The sequence below is a fragment of the Pimephales promelas genome, chromosome 2, assembly GCF_988280905.1.
Source record: "Pimephales promelas chromosome 2, fPimPro1.hap1.1, whole genome shotgun sequence".
NCBI lineage: Eukaryota > Metazoa > Chordata > Actinopteri > Cypriniformes > Leuciscidae > Pimephales > Pimephales promelas.
In genome coordinates this window covers 7,867,658-7,894,133 of record NC_142770.1, presented here as the reverse complement: position 1 = coordinate 7,894,133, position 26,476 = coordinate 7,867,658, and the positions used below count along the sequence as shown (strand labels likewise).

At 37.2% G+C, this 26,476-nt stretch overlaps 1 protein-coding gene across 2 annotated transcripts in view; it reads left to right on the top strand.

Annotated features, from left to right (window-relative positions):
• The window catches only part of zranb3 (zinc finger, RAN-binding domain containing 3), a 63,485-nt gene that overhangs the window by 4,298 nt on the left and 32,711 nt on the right, over positions 1-26,476 (top strand). For both annotated transcript variants that reach the window (XM_089134279.1, XM_089134281.1), the window contains exons 3-8: positions 11,903-11,921; positions 12,005-12,183; positions 16,074-16,305; positions 19,680-19,765; positions 21,543-21,714; positions 25,707-25,823. In XM_089134279.1, coding sequence (XP_088990405.1) covers positions 11,903-11,921; positions 12,005-12,183; positions 16,074-16,305; positions 19,680-19,765; positions 21,543-21,714; positions 25,707-25,823 — 805 coding nt within the window. The remainder of the gene's footprint in view (positions 1-11,902; positions 11,922-12,004; positions 12,184-16,073; positions 16,306-19,679; positions 19,766-21,542; positions 21,715-25,706; positions 25,824-26,476) is intronic.

The window sequence follows — 26,476 nt, the reverse complement described above, 5'->3', positions numbered from 1 at the left end:
ACAGTAAATTGATATTTGCTCCAAGGGTTTATTTAACGTTGACTTAACGTTGGCACATTCTTTTTGAGGATTTTATTTATTCGTTTCAATGTCGAAGTTTAATGCCAGATCCTGCCTCGTTATCTTCTTCCCCACCAATTATTGGAATGTCCTAGTTTTATTCAGGATTTCGGAAGTAAAATTGGTTCCAAAAAGTGTCTAAACAAACCTTTTTTTTATGTTGTTTGTTAATCCGAATGAAATGTCACTTTTAACTGTGACCAGTAACCAGCAGTCTTGGGAAGTTACTCTAAAAAAGTAATGAATTGCTTGGAATTAATTACATCTTCAACAGATAATATATTCGATGTTTAAAGGTGCATTATGCAACATTTCATGTTGAAAATAGCCATTTTTTTTAACCCATACATGCTAAAATAATTGCCTGATGGGCTGAATGAGTCCTTCTCTGATCACTTGCCTCTATATTCCTGTACAGTAAAATAAATAAGAGGGATTCGGGACGGAGTTTGAAACTGTGCGTGACATCATGCGCGTTCACGCTCACCTGGCTAGTGTATACTAGTCACGCAGTTTGTGTATTCGCCGCCATTCTCTCTATCAGCGAAGACAACTCGAGCGACAAAACTTCAGTCAACTTTCGACAAAAGTAGAAGATGGATTCAAAGAGACCGGCTTGTTCATTCCAAACCCCAACGCAAACTCCACGTAAGAAAATAAAACGTTTGTCTAGTGCCAGGCGTTGGAATAAGACGAGTCAACATCGGGAAGGCTTTCAACAAATGAAGAGATCTCCGCTCTGCTCTAGGGCTCAAACGGGATCCTATACAACGTAATAACTTATATTGTTCATAAACGTGTTTCCATAATAATATAATCATAAGTGGATACAGTAAGCACATAAAACAGTTCAACATGGAGATAGATGGAAACAAAAAACGAAGTTTTCTACTACCCCCATTTTCCCCTCAAATGCCTTTCCTTTCATATATTTAAAACTTGTCGCCAGAGGGGGCGTAGTTCTGCAAAAACTCAGAAGCTGCGTCCGAAATTACGTACTATGTGAGTAGGTACTATATTTGAATAAGAACGTACTTCGCGACCGTTAAAAAGTATGTTCTATATAGTATGAATTAGAGCCAGACCGATATTATCGGCCGATATTAGTCATTTTCCAAACTATCGGTATCGGCAGTTATAATGTCCGATAAATGAATATTTCAAATATAAAATAAAAACGGACGAAACACGCTTGAACCATTTCATGTGTGTTGGAGTTGTATAGTTTGTCCACCAGAGGGCACTCTACAGCGTTCCTGTTGGCAACACTCGTTGAGTTGGTCACGACACATACATTGCTTGAATAACAATTAAAAGAACATCCCCATCAGTTCTCTTAACTCAAATAAGCATGACAAAATTTGTGACTATCATGTCCAGTTTAAAAAATAAATAAATAAATAAAATATCGGCCGATATATCGGAATATCGTATTTTAAAACCCAAAAATATTTGTATCGGTATCGGCCTTCAAAATCCTTTATCGGTCGGGCTCTAGTATGAATACGGGTAGTATGAATGAGTCCGGACGTACTACATGCGCCATGTTGTTGTCGCGTGACATACGCTGTCACAACAGTGCGAAAATTTAAAGAGCCCATTCCAGTGACTGCACCAACGTCGCGCTGTTTTTAGGCGTTTTTATCTGCGTTTTTATGTCGTCCAGGCCGACAATCAAGAGGAGACGTCGGTCATCACGCCTTTTGCAGAATTTCTTGAATAACATTTATTTATCTAATAAATTTTACCTCACAACCCTCACATATGAACAATGATGTGGATTTTTGGCAAGGAAAAGCGTGCATTTTCAAATATAACGACAACAACTCCTCTCCCGTGGCATCATGGGATAGTAAAGTGTCCATCGCACGCGCACTTCAGAATCTCGCCGGAAGTAGTTGGTCATCCGGGTACTTTTCGCCTACTGTTTTTTCAATTCCATGATTTCGGACATACTACTCTGCTCGCGTACTGTTTTTCGCATACTATATAGTAGGGAAGTATTCGATTTCGGACGCAGCTAGAGACTTGCGCAATGCACCTTTAATAAAGTCCGTCTGAAGCGAAGCAATACGTTTTTGTAAGAAAAATATCCATATGTATGACTTTATATATTATAATCACTGGCCTCCGCAGCGGCCGTACGCGAGTCTAGTTGCGTGGGGTCAGCGATCACTCGTCGGCTGGAACTAGTTCATCAACTAGCTCTTTTTGAGCATTTCGCTTATTAGTTTGATATACCTCGTTATCTTCCGCCACATTAAATCAGAAATTTGGAAGTAAACTTGATTGCAAATTGGTTTGTGTTGACTGTTCAAATTGTTTAATAACAAGCTGTTTTTCCAGTTGTTTTCAGTGTCAGGTTGTTAATCAGAATTAGATGTTGCTATTATACAGATGCCTTGTTGTCACAAGTGATCTTGACCCATCGAGCTGTGGTGCAGGTTCAATTCTTGACTGTTTTAAATTAAACTATTTGTTTTTTCCCCCTGCTAATGTTGAAGTTACATGTCAGATCATATTGTTATCCTCCTTCACACATAATTATTGGAATATCCATATTTCATTCCGAAATTTTCAGCATCAGGTTGTTCATTCAGAGTCAGACATGAGACGTGTCACTTTGATTAGGAAGGTATTAAAATAAAACCTTTGATTGTCTTCAGTCGCGGGACTACATTTTTTTTTGTCCTTGGTGGCATACAGTAGCAGCCACTGAGAATTGAGGCAGGAAGTATTTAGTGGTGTTTGTGTTTGTTTACGTGTTTGGAGAGTCTGTTTCGTTTAATCGTGTGAATCTTTACCTTGCGGTTGGAGTAGATGTGCCCCTCATGTAATAGAATACAACCACTCTGTGTTTTCTAAACCATTGATTTCCGTTTTTTCTCTCTCTTTATCTCCCACCTCTCTCTCTGCAATTCAATAATCCCCCTGAAACAGAATTGCTTCTTTTTTTTTTTTTTGTTACAGCACAGCCAAACCACACACTGAGACACGATACTTGCTCAGATGATGCAGTGTTTTAAGCTGCGCTGTGCTGTTTATAGCAAGATTTCATCAGCGGCTTGTTACCAGTCGAGAAGATAGATATCCGTGATTGCTTTCATATCTTGAAAGCACAAAAGGTGAACGGCAGCCATTACTTGAAGTATTAGATCTAAGGCTATAGATTATGAGAAATAACTGTGGTAACCACAGTTTCCTCCAAAATACCATAGTCGGTTATTGTTACTACTGTAAAGTCATAGCGAATTAATTTGGGATCTCATTCAAACTGCTTTTTGTCTCATTTCTCACTGCTTTTCTAAGAGATTATACTAAGATTTTCGTCTGGTAAAATAGACACAAACGATCTGAATATTAAACAAGCACCTAGCAACCACCCAAAACACCCTAGCAACCATTCAAAAAACCTTTCCAACTGCATAGCAACATGGTTTTTGCATCTTTTTCTTCAGGAATAAAAAAGTTAAAGGGTTGGTTCTCCAAAAAATGACCATTAAGCCATCTTAGGTGTATATGACTTCATATTTTCTGCCAAAAACAGAGTTATATTAAAGAAAATGAACTTTGAACTTGTCTTTAGGACCTTGAACCGTTTGGTTCCCATTGAATTCCATTATATGGAAAAAATTCAAAAACCTTAATTTCTTTTCGACTGAAGAAAGAATGACATGGACATCTTGGATGACATGGGGGTGAGTAAAACTACTCCTATAACTCCAATTGTGTTTGGCTGAAAGAAAAAAGTCATATACAAATAGGATGGCTTGAGTAAATTATGAGATAATTTACATTTTGGGGTGAACTAACCCTTTAAATGTAGTTTTTTGTTTACAGTCGGGGCTAATGCTAAGCCTTACCACGGTAAAGCCATACGGTAACCATAAAAGTAAAAACAAAGCATTTCTACAGAAGTAGAAGTCATCTAGACTGCTTATACTGTTGTTTATTAGGGCCCGAGCACTAACAGTGCGAGGACCCTATTGAAACTGTTAGGGTTATTTTTTAGGGCCCGAGCACTAACAGTGCGAGGACCCTATTGAAACTGTTAGGATTATTTTTTTTTTTCTTTTTTCTGCAAAGTAAGTGCCATTTTCGGGGCCGCAACATGCTCAAAAACTCACCAAATTTGGCATGCATGTCAGGACTGGTGAAAAATTTCGTATTTTGTGGGTTTCGCGGATGGGCGGGGCAAAATGGCACGCTAGCGCCACCTAGAAAATTAGAAAAAATTAGCCCCTCGTCCACGTTCAACCTACATGCACAAAATTTGGTGGGGACGTGTATCATATCAAGACGCACAAAAAAGCCTCAAGAACCCATACCCTAAACTCGACAGGAGGTCCGCCATTTTGAATTTGGCAGCCATTTTTGGACGATTTACAGACTCCGTACTTTAACGAACTCCTCCTAGGGATTTAGTCGGATCGACTTAAAATTTCTGCTGTGCCTTCTAAAGGCATTGACGATGTAAAGTTGTGCTATCTGCGCGTTTTCGTCGATGGGCGTGTGCGTGGCGTCGAAGATTCGCCATGAAACAGGAAGTTGGAGTAACTTGGCTGTAAATGCCCAGATCTGCACGAAATTTTACACATTTGACAAGAGTCCCGCCCTGAACAAATCTACATGCCGACATTCACCCACAGTCATAGCGCCACCTGCTGGCAACAGGAAGTGACCTTTAACGAAGCAGCCCCCGCCACTTGTTTGACCGAAATGTACGAAATTTCTGTGGTACATCTACCATGACCAGACGCACAAAAAAGCCTCAAGAACCCATACCCTAAACTCGACAGGAAGTCCGCCATTTTGAATTTGGCGCCCATTTTGGGACGATTTACACACTCCGTACTTTAACGAACTCCTCCTAGGGATTTAGTCGGATCGACTTCAAATTTCTGCTGTGCCTTCTAAAGGCATTGACGATGTAAAGTTGTGCTATCTGCGCGTTTTCGTCGATGGGCGTGTCCGTGGCGTCGATGTTTCGCCATGAAACAGGAAGTTGTAGTAACTTGGCTATAAATGCCCATATCTGCAGGAAATTTTGCACATTTGACAAGGGTCCCGCCCTGAACAAATCTACATGCCGATATTCACCCACAGTCATAGCGCTACCTAGTGGCAAGAGGAAGTGACCTTTAAAGACGCAGCCCTCGCCACATGCTTGACCAACATGTACGAAATTTCTGTGGTACATCCACCATGTCCAGACGCACAGAAAAGTCTCTTGGAGCAATGCCCTAAACGCAACAGGAAGTCAGCCATTTCTAATTTTACCGCCATTTTTGGATGATTTACTCATTACGTACTTTAAATAACTCCTCCTAGGGATTTAGTCGGATCGACTTCAAATTTCTGCTGTGCCTTCTAAAGGCATTGACGATGTAAAGTTGTGCTCTCTGCGCGTTTTCATCGATGGGCATGTCCGTGGCGTCGATGATTCGCCATGAAACAGGAAGTTGTAGTAACTTGGCTGTAAATGCCCAGATCTGAATGAAATTTGACACATTTGACAAGAGTCCAGCCCTGAACAAATCTACACGCCCGAATTCACCCTAAGTCATAGCGCCACCTGCTGGCAACAGGAAGTGACCTTTAACGAAGCAGCGAACCAAATTGACAGCCGCACCAGCTGAGCCGCAGAATATGCAACGCGGTCGCCTCACACCCCAACGCGCTACAGGTGCGAGGGCCCGCCCATCGCTGCTTGCAGCTTTAATTTTTTTTTTTTTTTTTCTTTTTTCTGCAAAGTAAGTGCCATTTTCGGGGCCGCAACATGCTCAAAAACTCACCAAATTTGGCACGCATGTCAGGACTGGTGAAAAATTTCGTATTTTGTGGGTTTCGCAGATGGGCGGGGCAAAATGGCACGCTAGCGCCACCTAGAAAATTGGAAAAAATTAGCCCCTCGTCCACGTTCAACCTACATGCACGAAATTTGGTGGGGACGTGTATCATATCAAGACGCACAAAAAAGCCTCAAGAACCCATACCCTAAACTCGACAGGAGGTCCGCCATTTTGAATTTGGCGGCCATTTTTGGACGATTTACAGACTCCGTACTTTAACGAACTCCTCCTAGGGATTTAGTCGGATCGACTTAAAATTTCTGCTGTGCCTTCTAAAGGCATTGACGATGTAAAGTTGTGCTATCTGCGCGTTTTCGTCGATGGGCGTGTCCGTGGCGTCGAAGATTCGCCATGAAACAGGAAGTTGTACTAACTTGGCTGTAAATGCCCAGATCTGCACGAAATTTTACACATTTGACAAGAGTCACGCCCTGAACAAATCTACATGCCGACATTCACCCACAGTCATAGCGCCACCTGCTGGCAACAGGAAGTGACCTTTAACGAAGCAGCCCCCGCCGCTTGTTTGACCGACATGTACGAAATTTCTGTGGTACATCTACCATGACCAGACGCACAAAAAAGCCTCAAGAACCCATACCCTAAACTCGACAGGAAGTCCGCCATTTTGAATTCGGCGACCGATTTGGGACGATTTACACACTCCGTACTTTAACGAACTCCTCCTAGGGATTTAGTCGGATCAACTTCAAATTTCTGCTGTACCTTCTAAAGGCATTGACGATGTAAAGTTGTGCTATCTGCGCGTTTTCGTCGATGGGCGTGTCCGTGGCGTCGATGATTCGCCATGAAACAGGAAGTTGTAGTAACTTGGCTGTAAATGCCCAGATCTACACGAAATTTTACACATTTGACAAGAGTCCCGTCCTGAACAAATCTACATGCCGACATTCACCCACATTCATAGCGCCACCTAGTGGCAAGAGGAAGTGACATTTAACGAAGCAGCCCCCGTCGCATGTTTGACCGACATGTACGAAATTTCTGTGGTACATCTACCATGTCCAGACGCACAGAAAAGTCTCTTGGAGCGATGCCCTAAACTCAACAGGAAGTCAGCCATTTCTAATTTTACCGCCATTTTTGGATGATTTACTCATTACGTACTTTAACTAACTCCTCCTAGGGCTTTAGTCGGATCGCCTTCAAATTTCTGCTGTGCCTTCTAAAGGCATTGACGATGAAAAGTTGTGCTATCTGCGCGTTTTCGTCGATGGGCGTGTCCGTGGCGTCGATGATTCGCCATGAAACAGGAAGTTGTAGTAACTTGGCTGTAAATGCCCAGATCTGCACGAAATTTAACACATTTGACAAGAGTCCCGCCCTGATCAAATCTACATGCCGACATTCACCCACAGTCATAGCGCCACCTGCTGGCAACAGGAAGTGGCCTTTAACGAAGCAGTGTGGCAAATGCACAGCCGCACTGGCTGAGCTGCAGAAAATGAAACGCGGCCGCCTCAGACCCCGACGTGCTACAGGTGCGAGGGCCCGCCCATCGCTGCTTGCAGCTTTAATTTTAAGATTTTTCTCCACAGATTAGCATTATGCTAATTTTGTTCTAAATGCGTCACAAGAGCTAGAAACTGACGTTTATCAACTGCGCGCTAACGCGCAACACCCTTAAAGATGCTAATAAAGCTGTAACGCAGCAACGTATGGACTATGACTACATGTTAATTCATCATATTGGATGATGAAATGCTATGCGAGGGCGGATTAGCATACGCCGTGCTGACACAATTACTGCGGTTTAATGAGCCCTGAACTCTGAACCACCAATCAAAGCGCTACACCATGTGCCACACTGGAGCCAAGCTATATCTGTCTGTGTATCGAGCGCCGCGGTCGAGGCGATCAATAGATATTGATCTGAGATGAAGGCTGCAAAGAAGTGATACTGTACAGCCGCTTATAATTGCATCAGAGGTGCAAATGAAGGCATGGAGGAAGATTAAGAGATTATTCAATATTACGCTTGTAATGAAAGTGAAACAACAAAGCGAATTAGTGCAAATTAAGTTGTCTTTACTCGTTCTATCGGTGGCCTTCGTGTCAGGGGCAATGACTCACGGCAGGGGTGTATGGACTGGTTTTAAAATGCCTTGAGAAGGTGTTAAGGAAGTGCTGAAAAATATACAAATTTGAATATTTGACTTGTTAGATTTGTGACTTTTCAGTCTATGTTGGTTAGCTTTGATATATTTGCACTATTGTGAATTATGAAACTTCACAAGCTGAAGCAGTAACATTTAAAAAGATGCTTGAATTAAGTTCACGGTGTTGTTGACAGGCAAATCAGACGGGGCCCTCCTTCAGGACACAGCGGTGCATCGGTTGCAAGCGGCGTTATTTAAAGAACAGTGATTAATGTGTGAAACGGCACACGCACACACACCTGAGAGCCACTCGAGGCGTGTGAGAACGCATTACACAGCGCTAGCAAGTGCTCCAACAATTTGAAGGCAAGAAAAAATAAAGCCCCACCGGCAGGACTGAGGCTGTTAATCATCCTTTCACAGTAAGAGAGGAGAAAACAAGATGAAATGGGCATCATAGCTGTCTCTCGCTATCTCTCTGTCTCTCACCTCTTTATCTTTATTTGCTCTCTGTCGCTCCTAGACATTTCAAGAGGTCACTTTATTCTGTTATCGATACTGATAAAAAAAATATCATAAGGTTAAATTAGCTTACTTTTATGCCTTATTACCTTTGGTAATGGTATTTGTGCCATTTCAAAATGCAGTGACGTGAATACTATGGTGCTTTTATATATGATGCTGTTTTAGTGGGGGTTGAACCTGGAAATAAAGCAAAACTTTTAGGAGTTTTACTATTTAAAAACAAATGAATTCTATAGAGATTCTGGACTATCATTTTCAAACATACTAATGCTATTGTACTTTTTTGATTATTTTCAGTATATTTAAAATGTATTATATATCACTGTAAAAAATTTTGTTGGTTTAACTTAAAAAAGTAAGTAACCTGGTTACCTTAAAATTTTAAGTTCATTGAAATGGAAGAAGTGAGTTAATACAATGAAGGAGAATGATTTAATCATCAGAAACTCAAAATTATATGTTATCTGAACTAAATAAATTATTTAAGTTGCTTTGACAAAAGAAAAAATGTTGTGATTACTAATCATGAAGAGATTTTTTTTACAGTGTGTGTGTATTATATATATATATATATATATATATATAAAACGTCATTTATTATTATTTATTCATTTATTTAAAAAAAGGAATTGACACTGTGTCATTTTTGTTCATTTTCACATTTATTTTATATATATTTTAAATATACAGTTTATTGTGTATATATATTTTATATATAATATTTATATTAGGGCTGTCAAACGATTAATCGCATCCAAAATAAAAGTCTGTTTATGTGGGTGCACTGTGTATTATTATTTTATATATATATATTTATATATACAGTATATACATACACATGCTTGTATATTTAAGAAATATTTTCATGTATATATTATACATAGATTTATATATAATTTATATTATTACCAAATTAAACATGATTTAATGACTCGTAAATGTAAGTACACATTTGTTTGTATCAATGAATTGTTTAAGATGGATTTGTTTCTAAAATTGTTACAATGCATTTTGCTGCATTAGACTTCTGTGTAAGCTATTGTTTGAAAAATGCACTGTATTTGTACACTGTATGCAAATATCGCATCAGCATTAGCTAAATGTGCTGCTGTCAAGGGAGCGCGTTTATAATGACCATCCCGTACGTCATCCCGTACAACAACTGAGGCGTTGCTGGAAACCGCATTAATAAACCGAAAAGAGTAAATAAACGGAAAAAACAAAACAAAAAAGGATGCAAAGCTCTTTCATTTTGTAGCCATGCTTGTATCTGCTTCATTTGTTCCCAGTAAATCCTTGAACATTGCCTACATGCATAAGCAATTAAATTTTTTCCCCTGAAAGAATCCACCGAAGATCAGTGTCTCTCGGCATTACTTAAAAAAAGAAAGAAAGAAAGAAAGTTAGATGAAAAAGAGGAAACATCTCCCCTCTAATGAGTAGATCCGCTGTTTGAACAATGGATACGGGTGACTCGCGGAGCACTGTGACATTTCAGTAACGGAAATGAGAAAAGTCTTGATGCTTTGCTTTCTTACTTGTATCACCAGGATATAGACAAATGTTGTAGGCTTGTTTTACTACATTTATTTGCATCTATCTTCAGGTGGCATTCGAGGAAGTTTTAGATCTCGGCAGATTTATCATACACTAAACACCAGGCAAGAGAGGAAAAGTATATACAAGATGTTCATAAACACTTTTATGTTATTTTCTTTTGAACAAGTGTACATTGCAGAGATGATCACATCGTTTATTTTCTAAACTGCAATATATATATATATATATATATTAGTCAACAGCCCTTACAAATAATATATATAAGGGCTGTTGATTGAATGCCCCTAAGATTAAAGATTGTGGAAAAATACCCCTTCAGGAGATTTTTATCTCATATTTATATCATATGATATAGTTAAGCAATATCACACAAGTAATGAGCGCAATATCACACGAGTGATGTTTCGGTCCCCAATAGGACGAGTGCAAATGTGATATTGAATTTACACAACAGATCAATAAATCAGAAGTTAAAATTGTTATATTTTAAACACAATAGTTACTGTTTTTGCTCAATTTTACCAACAAAATAATACCTTTAATATTTGAAAGGTTATTAACTGGTTACGATATTCTCAAAAATGGTCAAATATCTGCCAACTTGTATAGTAACAATGTCTTTGTTTCTGCAGTAGTTTTAATTTTGATATTTTTAGGTCAAACTGTTCTTGTCTGTCAGTCATATAATGGAGGTCTATGGTCACCACCTCAAAGAGCATGCACAGAGAAGTCCAAATTAAACATGATTTAATGACTCGTAAATGTAAGTACATTGATGGCCCAAGACATGAAATGAGCGGTTTATGTGAGAAAACGAACAGTATTTACTTTTTACCACAAAGCGCCCGCGCCCTCAGATCACTTGGACATGGCTGTGGTTACAAGAGGTAAAAACAATATAAATACTGTTCGTTTTCTCACACAAACCGCTCGTTTCGTGTCTTAGGCCATCAATGTGTGCTTACATTTACGAGTCATTAAATCATGTTTAATTTGGACTTCTCTGTGCATGCTCTTTGAGGTGGTGACCATAGACCTCCATTATATGACTGACAGACAAGAACGGTTTGACCTAAAAATATCAAAATTTAAACTACTGCAGAAACAATCTTGGATGCCCTTGAGGTAAGCTAAAACATACCAAAAATGTATTTCAAAGTGTACAATCCCTTTAAATCTAAGGGTTATCGAGTGGGTGTAAAATGGTCACATTCTTAACATTTTTGTTGACTATTTTTAAATGAAAAACTGTAAGGCTACGAAAGTGTATAATATGGATCTTCTTGTTGCTGCTTTGATTAGGAATCAAGTGGCTCATATCTTCAACGACAACATGCTGAGCTCAGGATGTTGGCAAAATTTCATTTAGAGGAGCAGCTTGATTGACTCAAGGCCTATATTAGTTGTTTATTGGGGTCTTAAGTGAGTGGCCATTTTACATAAACCCCTGTATGCCGCAATAGGGCTCCACACGGCTCTGCTTCGGGATTGAGTTTTTCCAAGCCGTCTGGCTGCCAGTGTGAAATTGGTCGTTGAGTTCAGGTGTGCGGGAAATTATATTGAGCAATGTGCATTGGCTAGGAAGCCCAGCTTTCACAATATTGAATGGATCAATACGTGCCTCTCCGGACATCGGTTTAGGGAAGAAATTAAAAACGTGATACAGAGTGGGTAATTATTTAGAGAATGACTTGAAGATGTTCTGGAGTCTGGGTAGGTCACCGTCACTGAACTCTGAAAACGTGAGTTCGATATGCCTTATTAGTTTTCATTTCTCTTTTGCAGGTGCATGATTGCAGATGAGGTAAGAGCAATTTGCTTTTCTCTACTCTGATCCAGTTCGTTTTCCCAGAGACTCCTAAGACCACTCACCATTTTTGCCATCAGATGGGGTTGGGAAAGACGATCCAGGCCATTTCTGTGGCGTATATCTTCAAACAGGAATGGCCTCTGCTGATCGTGGTACCTTCATCTCTCAAATACCCTTGGATCGAAGAGCTGGAGAAGTGGCTTCCTGAACTCGACCCCAGAGACATCAACTTGGTGGAAAGCAAGACCGATACAATGTACGACAACTTTTAAGTTCAATAGAGTACATCAGTTGGAAAGGAAGTGAATTGATAATCAAATTAATTTTCTCCTTTAAGGTTAACATCTTAAAGGATTAGTTCACTTTTAAATAAAAAAACTTTTGCTGATAATTTACTCACCCCCATGTCATCCAAGATGTCCATGTCTTTCTTTCTTCAATCGAAAAGAAATTAAGGTTTTTGATGAAAATGTTCCAGGATTTTCTCCATATAATGGACTTCAATGGGAACCAAACGGTTCAAGGTCCAAATGACAGTTTCATTGCAGCTTCAAAGGGCTTTAAACGACACCAGACGATGAATAAGGGTCTTATCTAGCGAAACGATTGGTCGTTTAAAAAATAAATAAAAAATTTTAAGTTTTATAAGCACAAATACTCGCCTTGCTCCGTTCTGTGATGAGCGTTCGTGACTCTCCTATTCAAACTCGTTCATCAAAATGACTCTTTTTTTTTTTTTTGTGTATAAAATCTTTTTTCGAGTCATGACTCGAAGGGTCCTAGATAAGACTCTTATACATCGTCTGGTGTCGTTTAAAGCCATTTGAAGCAGCACTGAAACTCTCATTTGGACCTTGAACCGTTTGGTTCCCATTGAAGTCCATTATATGGAGAAAATCCTGGAATGTTTTCAATAAAAACCTTAATTTATTTTCGACTGAAGAAAGAAACACATGGACATCTTGGATGACATGGGGGTGAGTAAATTATCAGTAAAAGTTTTTTTTTTATAGTGAACTACTCCTTTAACATCATATTTAATGTTAAAGATTTGAAATGTTTATATATATATATATATATATATATATATATATTATTATTTGTATTTATAAATTCATATATTTAACTTTACTAAGCGCACACCATCCGGAAAACATTGCATTCTGTTTTAAGTGTTTTATTTTTGTCCAAACATCTGATAATCTTCTTAAAAAAACATCACATTAAAATGGAGAAAATGTTATGCCTTGTAAATGTTAGCTACATTCAAACACTCAATGGGCATCTTGGGTAATCGATCGTTTAAGTTTGTTTTGCAGTCCCTGAAAAACACAAAAAGAGGACATCGGTTTGTAATTCATTGGGATCCAGTGGACCGTACTAGAGAACGTCTGCACTGGTGGCCAAGAGATTTTTTGCTCAAAATGAAAGATTGATTCTTTCAGACTGTGTGTGAGTTTAATCATAGTGGCAAAATTGATTCATGAAATTTATGACTGAGTCTGACTTTGAAGAAGCCTCCGGAAAAGTTAGGAAGAAATCTCTTGATTTCTTTTTTTCATCCTCTTTGTGACACATTTTTTATGAGTAGCTTCATACAGTTATGAACGCAGATTTTCAGCCTGTAGAAATACAAAACAGAACTAAAATCTCCTGTTCAGTGACTACAAAATTATACCACGATACAAATTACACCGCAGATGTATGAAATCAAATCACCTCCCTGGGTAGATATTAAAGAAATCCTAACTTATCTCGCCTTTTGCGATTAGGAATCTTCCATATAGAATACTTTAGCTCTATCTTAGGATACAGAGAGCTTATGAGAGCTACCCTTCCACAGAGGATGCTGGGATTGATTGTACAGCCCATGCAGTCAGGGGGTCATGTTGTCTTTTTGCCTGGTATTGACGCTTCTAAAAAGAGGCTCACAAATTGCTCTGTTTACCCTGAGAATTCTGGCCCGAGGTTGAGCCGACCTGTAAAGTCGTTACCATGGCAACATCTCCCTCCGAGCTTGATGAAGGCCTGTCAGCATGGTGAATTATATTTTAACTAATGGCTCATAGCGCACAAACATCATTTCCCCTTAGTGTGCGGCTTGCGTCTTTAAAACGTCTGCAACTGAAAACTGTGAGGCTAAAGATTGTAAAATGCGTTTATGACCTTGTTGCTCCAATAAAAACACTAATAATATCAACTATTATAAATATGTCTAGGTGGGCACAGTTTCTGTTGTGACGCATTTGCGAGTTACAACTTACTAGTGTGTTGTGAGCAAATTTTGGTTTTGTTTTAGACAAAAAACTCTGTCCAAGACGCGGGATTGTCACCAATAAGCCGTGGCAGAACGTTTTGAGGCGAATTGACCTGTTTTCAAATTCGCCGAACTTGCTCTACTCCTTTTCCCCATCAAAAATCAGATCGGAAAGGCAGTTACTTTTAATAAAAATGAAGAAAATTTTAGAAAAGGGAATTATCTGCCACTATTTGTAAGTATAAATAGTGTTTAACTACTATTTACAATTATTGCAAAGAAAATACTATTTTTACCTAGTGTAAATAGAATATATCGCTAATTTCACTTACTGTGTATAGAATCTATTGCTATTTAAACTAAGTGTAAATAGCAGCCGTCGCTAAGGTAATATGCCATTATCACTTAGTGCAAATAGCCGCTGCCAAAAGTTATTTTTGATTTTTTTTTTTTTCTTCTTTTTTCCAAAGCTCGTTTGGCCAACTCAACGGTATTTTGAGGCATTTTTACCCGTTCGTTTTTAGAAGCAAGCTACATTTTTGTAAACGTCACCATTGAGATGTTGTGTGAGAATTTTTTGCCTAAATTTGAGCTTACCTTGTCTTGGTGGGATATATTGTGTATAAAAGCGAATTTCGCAATGGAATCGTCAAAATGTCTGTAACTCGACCCATTTCCAAGTACGTCTGGGATTTTTAAAGGCTAACTAAACCCCTGGCAATATTTGAAAAATGCTGGAAAAGTGGGCGGAGCCCAGCGTGTCTCTCTCTCTGTAGGCAAGGGCGTGGTTAGCTGGTGCCTGCTTACATCACAGGGCACCACAACTTCCAATAGGAAAATTCAACTGCAGTAGCCACCGTTCAACCTGAAGAGGGCAGCACTCAGACTTTTACACCATATATTGTATAATTAAAGGCGAACTTGGCAACTCTAGTAATTTCTTCGCTGATTTTCACATTTGTTGTCGCATGTTTTCTCATCGAGCTCCCCCTACAGCTTTGCCGAGTATATTTTCACAACACTGTGATAAAAAGACTCATTTGCGGCACCTTCCTCCTTGCTCATGTGCATTTATTATTATCGGAGCCAGCCAACTTTATCGTGTGGAGCTATGTCTACCGAGGTGGTAATACATCATACATAGTATCAAAGAATTATGTCGAATTGCCATAAAGCAGTTCGTGTTTCTGGCTCGTTCTCGCTTCTCACGAGACTTCCTATTTATACGCTGAGGGGAGCGAGGAAAGTCATCATTCGCTCCAGAACTGGTTATTAAACCAATTTTTTTTTTTTTATTTACTTGAGTGTATGAACAGCATTAATAAAGCTCCAGTCTTACAGGTAATTAATTAAAAAAAGTTCTTTTAGGGTTTAGTTACCCTTTAAAACAGGCAAGAAAGGAAGCTGTAAGGCTAAAAAGTATAGATAATTTTCCGATAAAATTATTCTTCGAATAATTATATTTATTCTTCAAATTTTTACAAAGTTTTAAAATGTTACAGTAAATAAAATTAAATAATGTTTAGTAAATTGCTCTTAGCTGAAAACTTTTATTTTGTGATTTTGTGTATAAAAGTCTTTAAAGACAACAGACATGCATTCACGACGCTATTTTTGTAACGTGACATTTTCAAAATGGAAACGGGTGGGACTTCATTTAATCAGATTGAATTGTGAAAATTTAACCATGATCTTATTGGTTAATATTATTTTTCCTGCATCAGTCACCATCATCAGAAACTTATTTTAAAGATGGAGACCTGCCATTTTGTTTTGTTTTTTTTGTAGCGTTACAAGCATTGATGACTCTTACACAAAAAGACCAGGGACAGTTATTGAGGAAGTGAATATAAATAAATTTTACCTTTTTTTTTATTTATTTTTTGCAGGAGTATCAGCACTAGCAAAGTGACAATACTGGGATACGGGCTGCTCACGACAGACGCCCGCCCCCTGCTGGAGGCCCTGAACAAGCAACGTTTCGGCGTCATCCTGGTGGACGAATCCCACTACCTGAAATCTCGCAACGCAGCTCGTAGTAAAATACTGGTGCCAATCATTCAGAACGCCAAGCGTGCCATCCTTCTAACTGGCACCCCGGCGCTGGGCAGACCAGAGGAGGTACGTTTTCCTCCAAATCTGTTTGTCATTTGCTTTGATTTATTAAGCCATTTGGTAATAAGCAGTGCGGTTTTGTTTGAGCTAAACCAGGAGGAGATCTTGTCATTAGCTGACATATTTGCCATCCTCCAGTCATCGCTCATGTCCCCCAAAATTGCAAGTACGATAATATTACAGATTAAAAGTTTTGATAAGTTTCCCCCCTGAATATTATCACAAAGTTATTAAGATAATTTATTTTTCTATTGTACTTCTACACACTATAAAACGATCGGGTTATTACATGAAGTTCCCGGCTCGGCACATTAGTTTACGGTAGAAATAAACATGTAAAGTCGTTCCCATTTCTTTTGTAAAGTGACAGCTTGGAATTTGTCACGCAGTTACTATCTCGCTGGTCTAATGACCCACTCGCAGCGAAATTAAATTAATCAATCAAACAAGAGATCGTTTTCAACGTTTATCCTTTTATACCACACAGCCCAGTGATTTGGCACCAGTGACATCCCATTTCATGTGGTTTTGTCCACCTTGTTCTGTTTGCTTCGATATTACGCTGGTGTGGGTGTTTATTTAACCCAGTGACCTCTATTGAGGGGGAATATCAATACCAAGGGGTGATGTGAGGAAAAAAGTGAGGATTTAAAGTGATTTTAGAGCCACAGCTCTGAATGAGAAGGGAGAGAGAGGTCTCAAAAGCGCAACGCTCATCTCTGCTGTTATTACTCTGTCCAGAGGTGTGCCAGCAATATTTGTAGTATGCACAAACACCCTCGTCCTCACACTGTCTCACTCGGTTCCTGTCTCTCTTCCTCTCTCTCTCTCTCTCTTAAATGTTTTTGGCCTTCTCTTTTACATTATCTGTCTCTTTGCTTTCATGTCCTAATCTTTATTCATGGTAGTTTTAGAACCACGAGAATCAGGCCTCTGAATTCTAGTAGACTCTAAATGGGATGGACACTATATTTAAATTGAAACAATAAAAATGATGGAACAATACGTCATTTGTTCTGTATCTGGATGTCAATTGTTCAGCTGCAGGAACATTGAAAATAAGTTCTCTGTATTTCTGGTGAACCGAAAACAAGGACGTTGAATTTTCGTATTTAGTTACAGTATTTTCGGGCATTTAATTTGAGACATACAAAAAATATGTTTCAACGAGTTTTAAAAAAAATTGTGATTTCTAGTTGAATTTCTCTTTAAATCGTTTGTTAATTAAGTCTTACTAATCAACCGTAAAACCATTGTTAGGAGGAGAGTGGATTTGTGCAAAATGTTTATTAAACCAGAATAACGGGCAGAATAAATTTCTTAGCATTTTTTTCGCAAAAGCATTCTTACAAGCAGAACAAATTTGTGTGTAAACTTCGGAAAATCATTCTTAAGAGCTAAACAAATTTCTTTTCAAATTGCTTGGAAAACCATTCTTATGGGCAAAGCGAATTTGTGAAAAATGTTCGTAAAACCATTTTTACTGGCAGAGCGAATTTCTCTGCAAATCTTTCGCAAAAGCATTCTTACAAGCAGACCACATTTGTGTAAACTTCGGAAAATCATTCTTAAAAAGCTAAGCAAATTTCTTTGCAAATTGCTTGGAAAACCATTCTTATGGGCAAAGCGAATTTGTGCAAATCATTCGCAAAACCATTGTTATTTAATGAATTTCTTATTCTGCAAAACTTTAAACTTAAAATTTGAAATTTAAGAGCAGTGTGAATTTGTACATAATGTTTATTAAACCAGAATAACGGGCAGAATAAACTTACCATATTTTTCGCAAAACCATTCTTACAAGCAGAACAAATTTGTGTAAACTTCGGAAAATCATTCTTAAAAGCTAAACAAATTTCTTTGCAAATTGCTTGGAAAACCATTCTTACGGGCAAAGCGAATTTGTGAAAAATGCTCTTAAAACCATTTTTACTGGCAGAGCGAATTTCTCTGCAAATCATTTGCAAAACCATTGTTACAAAAATGAATTTGTGCAAAATGTTCGTAAAACAACTTATTATTGAATGAATTTCTTATTCTGCAAAACTTTAATCTTAAAATTTTTAATTTAAGAGCAGTGTGAATTTGTGCAAAATGTTCATAAAACCAGAATAACGAGCAGAATAAATTTCTTAGCAAATTTTTCACAAAACCATTCTTACAAGCAGAACAAATTTGTGTAAACTTCGGAAAATCATTCTCAAAAGCTAAGTAAATTTCCTTTGCAAATTGTTTGGAAAACCATTCTTACAGGCAAAGCGAATTTGTGCACAATGTTCGTAAAAACCATTCTTACTGGCAGAGTGAATTTCTCTGCAAAACCATTCTTATCTTACAAAAATGAATTTGTGCAAAATGTTCGTAAAACCATTGTTATTGAATGAATTTCCTATTCTGCAAAACTTTTAACTTAAAATTTTGAATTTAAGAGCAGTGTGAATTTGTGCAAAATGTTCATAAAACCAGAATAACGGGCAGAGTGAATTTATTTGCAAATTGTTTGGAAAAGAATTGTTCTTAACAATAGAACGAATCTTTGTGCCAATCATTCACGAAACCATTACAAATTCTAATCGCAAATCAATACGAAAACCATACTTACGAAGAAAAAAAAAATGTGTGCAAATTGGTCTTAAACGATGATGTAAAAATCAATTTGTAAAAACTATTCTTACGAGTAGAATAAATCTGTGCAAATTATTCGTAAAAAGAAATTTAAGAACCCATTTTTGTGTAAATTGTTCATAAAACTATTTTTTATATAAAGTCCTTCGTTCAGTTCAATGCAACATTGACAAATGGTTTCATGAACATTTTATATGAAATTCCAACATGGCATCATGACTTTTGCGTAAACATAAACGCCACTTTCTAGTCAAGTGGCGTGTTATCTATATGCTTGATTGAGCTACTTTTCCATGTTGCGGACGTTGGAGACGGACTTTGGACTTGAGCGCGGCGACTTGCGCTCAGCGACTTCTCCAACGGGGTCGGGGGGTGGGGGTGAGGGGGCGAGACGGACTTTTAAGGGCTTATGAAAGTGGTGTTTTCTTAATTCATCAAGATAACCGCTGTTTAGTTTATGCTAACTGAGCATAATGGGCACTGTGAGACTTTCTCTTAGAGGAAACACATTTGCAATTTATGAACTTAATACCTGATTTAATCAGCTTCAATCAGCAAGAGTATTCATTTGCACCAGCTATAAACAGAAATGTGCTGACCAATTTTCAATAAACTCATGATTGCAAAGGTTCAAGGTCAGAACTATGAAAGTCTCCCTCTTTAATGGTGTTTTTTGCCACTGTAAAGTTAGTTCTGCATATGACATTTATGATCTCACATTGTTTGATGTTTTGACATCTTACTCTCTCTTTCAGCTTTTCATGCAAATTGATGCTTTGTATCCACGGCGATTTGGAACCTGGAGCGACTATGCCAAAAAATACTGCAACGCACACTACAAGTAAAAACTTCTCTTTTATTCTACAATATAGAATTCAAATGACAAATTAATAAAAAGCAATAACCATGCAATTTAAGTAATCCAAACAGTAAACAGTACTACATTTATTTAATTAGAAAACTTGCAACTAGCCTACCATTTTATTATCCTTTGTTATTATTATTATCATTTACCATTTATTTTTCAGGCAACATTTACTGATAATCAAATAGTTAAATTGTTTTCAAAGATGTAGTTGTGTGGACGTTTTTAAGTTTTGCCAATTTTGTTCCATCCTATGATTTTTCCATTATTATTAATTTTAATTATATTTTTATTGATGCTTTTCAGTATCTCGTGAAATTAACTTGTCAACCTCCATCTTAAATATTTTCTCACTAGTCTTATAGCAGTGCATTCTGAGATTGTTTTCTAAAAGTATACATGTGACACTTGCTTAAAATTTGGTAAAGAATATAGGGTTGCATATAGAGCCCGACCGATAAAGGATTTTGAAGGCCGATATACCGATACAAATATTTTTTGGTTTTAAAATCCGATATTCCAATACAACTATACAACTCCAACACTCATGACATGGTTTAAGTGTGTTTCGTCCGTTTTTATTTTATTTTTGAAATATTCATTTATCGGCCATTATAACTGCCGATACCGATAGTTTGGAAAATGCCTAATATCGGCCTGCCGATATATCGGTCTGGCTCTAGTTGCATATGAAGAGTTCAGATGCAAAAGCCTCTAAATGCCATTGGAAATTTTCTTCTTGAATGATGATTTTTATCAAACTTGTATATTTAAGTTCAGTAATTTCACTTAAATAACAATTAATAGGTAATTATCATTGCCATTTTATTGAAATCACTAAACTTAAATATACAAGCTTGATAAAAATGACCATTCTAGAAGAAAATTTCAAATGGCACTTAGAGGCTTTTGCATCTGAACTCTTCATATGTTGTTTTATAATGGTATCGTTATCGGCCCAAAAAGAAAATTTGGCCGATATATTAAAGCCGATAAATAATGGACACTTCAGATGTTCGCCATGATGGTTTTGAATTGGAATCACTTAAAAAAAAGGAAAATACAGTTAAGTGCAACGTGTAGCCCAAGTCTGTCATATAGATAGACAACATCAAATTATAATGAGAAATGTGAATTTATCGGCCAATATATCGGTTATCGGCTTTCAAATCTAAAGAATTATTGAATCGGGCAAAAATGACATATCGGTGCATCCCTAAAAGACAATGTAAATATATCTTTTAATAGATTTTACACTTATAAACAACTCTATGATGCTTTGAAATGTAGGCAGATGCCTAGGTTTTGGTACAGAGATTGTTTGTGTGTGTAGTAGTTGCAACATTTATATGAAGCCAAAATATGAGTTGTGTCATGAAGATGAGAGGTGTTCAGAACATCTAAGAGGAGTTTTGTTCCCCTGTTTCTCTTATCAAATCTACAGTGGAGAAATGAAACGACAGCGATTCACACAAGGGTCTCAGAGTACAATTAATCTACCGAGGAAAAAGCTCTGCTGCTCGAAAGCATGCCCACAAGTTCCTGTCAATCATTCGTATACGCAGCAACAAATATAAACTATGCATAATTAAATCACTTGTACACACACACACACACACACACATTTAGGACCGAAAAGGTCTCATTACAATGATAATGCCTAAGGATTGTGGTGAAATGAGGTGGATATATACAGCAGGAGTGTGTAGTGTAGAATGAATAAGTAAAATGTCTCCGTTTTATTTTTGTGCAGGTTTTTCGGGGCCAGACGGCAGTGGGACTGTCGCGGCGCCTCTCATTTGGACGAGTTACACCAACGTCTGAGTGAGATTATGATTCGTAGACTCAAGAATCAAGTGCTGACTCAACTGCCACCCAAAATACGCCAGCGAATTCCCTTCGACCTTCCTAAAGATGCCGCCAAGGTATGCAAAACAACGTTTCAAATCAAGTTTCTCAAGTTCCCACAGATTCACAGTTCAGAGTATACAAAGTTATGTCAGTATGGTCAGTACCAAGCTTTTTGAATATGTGCCATGCTAATACATCGTTTTTTGTTTGTTTGTTTTTTAATCTCATGCTTATCTTGGAAGTTATCATGGTTATCTTGCCATGGTATTTATCAAAGTAACCAATATTACATTTTTTTTTTATAGTATTAAACTAAAAGACTTGGTAGCCCCAATAATAACTATAATTACTATAATTTATTTTACTTTTTATACTTGATTTTTTACTTATATTTCTAATAATAACTAAATCTAAGGAAAAACGTGGATAAAATAAAATATAGATACTTTTTTATATAATTCCTGAATAGTTTTTTTTTATGTATCCATTATTTTTCTATTGCTTTAAGTAATAATAACTTGAATCTAAAAAATAAAAAAAGTAAAAACTTGCATAAAATTTATGATTAAAACATGTTTACAAAAACATTTTTAATAATTTATGATAAAACATTTTTTATAATAATTTAAATTGTATATAAATAAAGAAAAATATTTTGTATATAAATAATTTCTGTATAGTTTTTTTATGTATGTATTTATTTGTCTAGAAATTCAAGTAATAATTTCACTTGCATTAAACAAAGAGGAAGTTTATATATACATGTATATATATATATATATATATCATTTCTGTATAGTTTTTTTCATGTATGTATATATTTGACTAGAAATTCAAGTAATAATTTCACTTGCATAAAACAAAAAAGAAATATATATATATATATATATATATATATACACATAATTTCTGTATAGTTTTTTCATGTATGTATATACATATATATATATATATATATATATATAAGTTCTGTATAGTTTTTTCATGTATTTATTTGACTAGAAATTCAAGTAAAAATACCTTCAATCTAAAAATGATAACTTAGATGATAATTTAAAAACAATAAATAAAAAAATAACTTAAAAAACAAACAAAAAATTAATTTATGATTTCTTTTTTTATTTATACATAAATTTTTACTAGTAATTAAATCAATAATACCTTAAATCTAAAAATTGTTTGATAAACAACAAACGTTACATTACATTAAAAAACAACAGGTGAAAGAACAAACAAGCACAGTTAGCAGTTTCTTATGTTAGAAATTGCATTGATATCATCCATTCCAAGTAGTTTTTGTGCTGTCTCTCTCTTTCTCCTTTACACTTTTTTCCATCACTTGTTCTGAACTAACAGAACAATAGCAGTTAAATATAGTGATTTACCCCAGTATATACCGCCCCGTGCCTGTTGCTAGGCAATAGTATCCGATTAACACAAATTATCATTTCATCTCACTTGTCTCTGATCACTCTCTTTTATTTCCACATCTTTTTTTTCCTTCTTTGGCAGCCGAACAAGCTGCCAGCATGTTATTCAAAGAGGAATGGACGTTAGTAATCATCACATTCTGTTCCGAGCCGTCGCGTTTAGCGGGGCTCGGCTTATAATTGCTGTGTCGTCTAAAAAAAAAATGTCAGAGGTGCTTGTTCCTCCATTATTTCATTTTCACGTGAACTTTCTGTGGACCAGGGCGGCAATGTGTGAGAATCCTTCAGTCTGGCTGGAGATAAAGACGTTTTTTTTTCACTCTATGTATCTTGCTGCCTCTCTTTTTTCCTTGCGATTATTTTGTCTGTCTGTCTCTCTCTCGCTGTCTCTCTCTCCAAGTAATGAGTGTGTGTGGGCAGGAGTGCTTGTACAGCAAGTTTTGAGTGTGTGTGTCAGATTTCAGAAACACAAAGAGCAGCTCACCTGCTGTAGGACCTCATAAATCATCTGCTGTCAGCACACACTCTAACACACACACACACACACACACACTGAGCCAGGGGACAGATGTTCAACTTCAGCTACCATCATAACCCAAATCTCACCAGATCACTTTTAAAATTAACGACCTGTGTCTTAACGAACAGTTGGGCCGAGCAAACACACACCCTGTGACCCGTTTGCTAGCTGACCCTCACAGCCAAATGTATGCATTTACATTTACAAACACACTAGCTCTTCAGCAATCTTGCATTAGGTTATTTACAAAAAGCCTTTTTTGTGTAATGTTGTTTAATTTGTTATTTATCTATTTGTCTATCTGTCTGTCTATAGTATCTATCTGTCTTTCTGTTGTATTGACAGTGTCTATCCTATCTATCTATCTCTGTCTGTATAGTATCTATAGGTGCGTTCCATTCGACAGGGTCCCTACGCAGTGTTCACTGCTCCCTACTCCCTGAACACGGTATATCATTTGAAGTGGACTTCACTGACTTCCTGTGAAGTAATGTTTCGAGGTTCCCTTATTCCCTATGCCATTTGCAGTGCCCTTTGAACTGAACATGTTCGTTCCCTTCGAATTGGAATCTCACTTAAGATGGCGAAATACCCTGTGAAGTCCACTTCGCAGTCCACTTACAGTCGAATGGAACGCACCTTATCTGTCTGTCTGTCTGTCTGTCTGTCTGTCTATAGTATCTGTCTGTCTGTCTGTCTGTCTACATTTCTGTTTGTCTGTCTGTCCGTCTATCTATCTATCTGTCTATCTATCTATCTATCTATCTGTCTGTCTATAGTATCTATCTGTCTGTCTGTCTGTCTATCTATCTGTCTATCTATAGTGTCTGTCTGTCTGTCTATAGTATCTATCTGTCTGTCTGTCTATCCATCTACCTTTCTGTTTGTCTGTCTGTCCGTCTATCTATCTGTCTATAGTATCTATTTGTCTGTCTGTCTGTCTATCTATCTATTTATCTATCTGTCTATCTATCTATCTATCTATCTATCTGTCTGTCTGTCTCTGTCTGTCTATAGTATCTATCTATCTGTCTTGTCTATCTATCTATCTATCTATCTATCTATCTATCTATCTATCTATCTATCTATCTATCTATCTATCTATCTATCCATCTATCATCTGTCTTGTCTGTCTGTCTTTAGTATCTTTCTGGCTGTCTGTCTGTCTATCTATCTATCTATCTATCTATCTATCTATCTATCTATCTGTCTGTCTGTCTGTCTGTCTGTCTGTCTATCTATCTATCTATAGTGTCTGTCTGTCTGTCTATAGTATCTATCTGTCTGTCTGTCTATCTATCTGTCTGTCTGTCTGTCTATCTATCTATCTATAGTGTCTGTCTGTCTGTCTATCGTATCTATCTATCTATCTATCTATCTATCTATCTATCTATCTATCTATCTATCTATCTATCTATCTCTATATAGTATCTGTCTGTCTATAGTATCTGTCTATCTATCTGTCTATCTGTCTATCTATCTGTCTATCTATCTATCTATCTATCTATCTATCTATCTATCTATCTATCTATCTATCTATCTATCTATCTATCTATCTATCTATCTATCTATCTATCTACATTAGTCACCTCATTATTACTGTCAAGTTATACATTGTGAAGCTTATAAAAGAGCCCTGGCTAATAATGGTTGTGTGTCTTTCACACACTCTGTTTCCTTCATTCACTGCTTGACTTCCTGTCAGTCTGATGTCCAAACCCTGGCAGCACCTCTCGGCTAGTGCAGTGTTCGTGTGAAAGGAGACGGAGAGGATCTGCATTTGTTTTAGGGGCAGGCAGAGCAGGACTCTGTATGTGTGTGTGCGCGCAGGAGATTTATGGTGCCGGTACGGTGTGTTTCCATCTTCCACTGCTGCTGTCACTGTAGCGCTATAATTGGGCAGGTCACATGACCCAAGGAGTCGTTCTGCAACTTCAGGGAATTGAGTCTCCTTCCTCCCGCTCCCTCTACCCCTCACTTTCTCTCGTTCACACTTCATATTTCTTTATTTTCTGTTTTTCTTGCTGCTTTTTGCCAAACACAGGGAAAGTAGGACAGTTTACGATATCATTAATTGTGCTGCCCTTTATGGATTCTCTCTCTCTCCTTCTCACAGGAAGCGAGTGCTAGTTTTGAGCAGTGGGAGAAACTGATGAGCTCTGAGAGTGAGAATCAGTTTGTGGAGGTGATGAGTCTCATCACACACATGTATAAGCAGACCGCCGTTGCCAAGGTAAAGCATGTGCAAAATCCTCAAGATGTTTAATTGTCTAAAATGGTTTTAGATTGATGCTGTAGGAATTTCTGTGCATTTGTTTGCATTTTTACTGGCTTCTATAAGAGTATTTTGTTCCTTTGGGCTTTAAAACACTCCTTTTGAGTGTGGGATATATCCAGGGTTCGATGGGTTCCCCTAATGTATGTAAATATAAAATGATAAATTCTGAAGACTACCTTGCTACACTATGTAGCCTACTGTAGGCAAAATCATGGACCAATTTGGCTCAAAATGTCTGGGGGGATGCCCCTCAGGTGAACATTTTGTACCTTTTAAAGATAAATTCATTAATCTGGTGCACTTTGAGTCACTCGAATTTGTTCCCGCCAACCATCCATATTCTTTGATTTAGATATCTGCATCTGATCATCACATTATAATTATTCAATTAAGCATGATAATATGGTAACATATCACACTGAAGTAGGCTGATTTAAAATTAACATTTATTTAAATTAAAAGTTATTCTTTTGGCAAAATTACATTTCCTTTATAGCCTAAACAGAGGCTTTACTCCCTTTAAACTTAAATTGTCAATGTTTCATTTTTTTTTTAAAAAAATATTTTTTTGTACCTTTATAAAGGGCACTTTTACCCTAATTTTATTT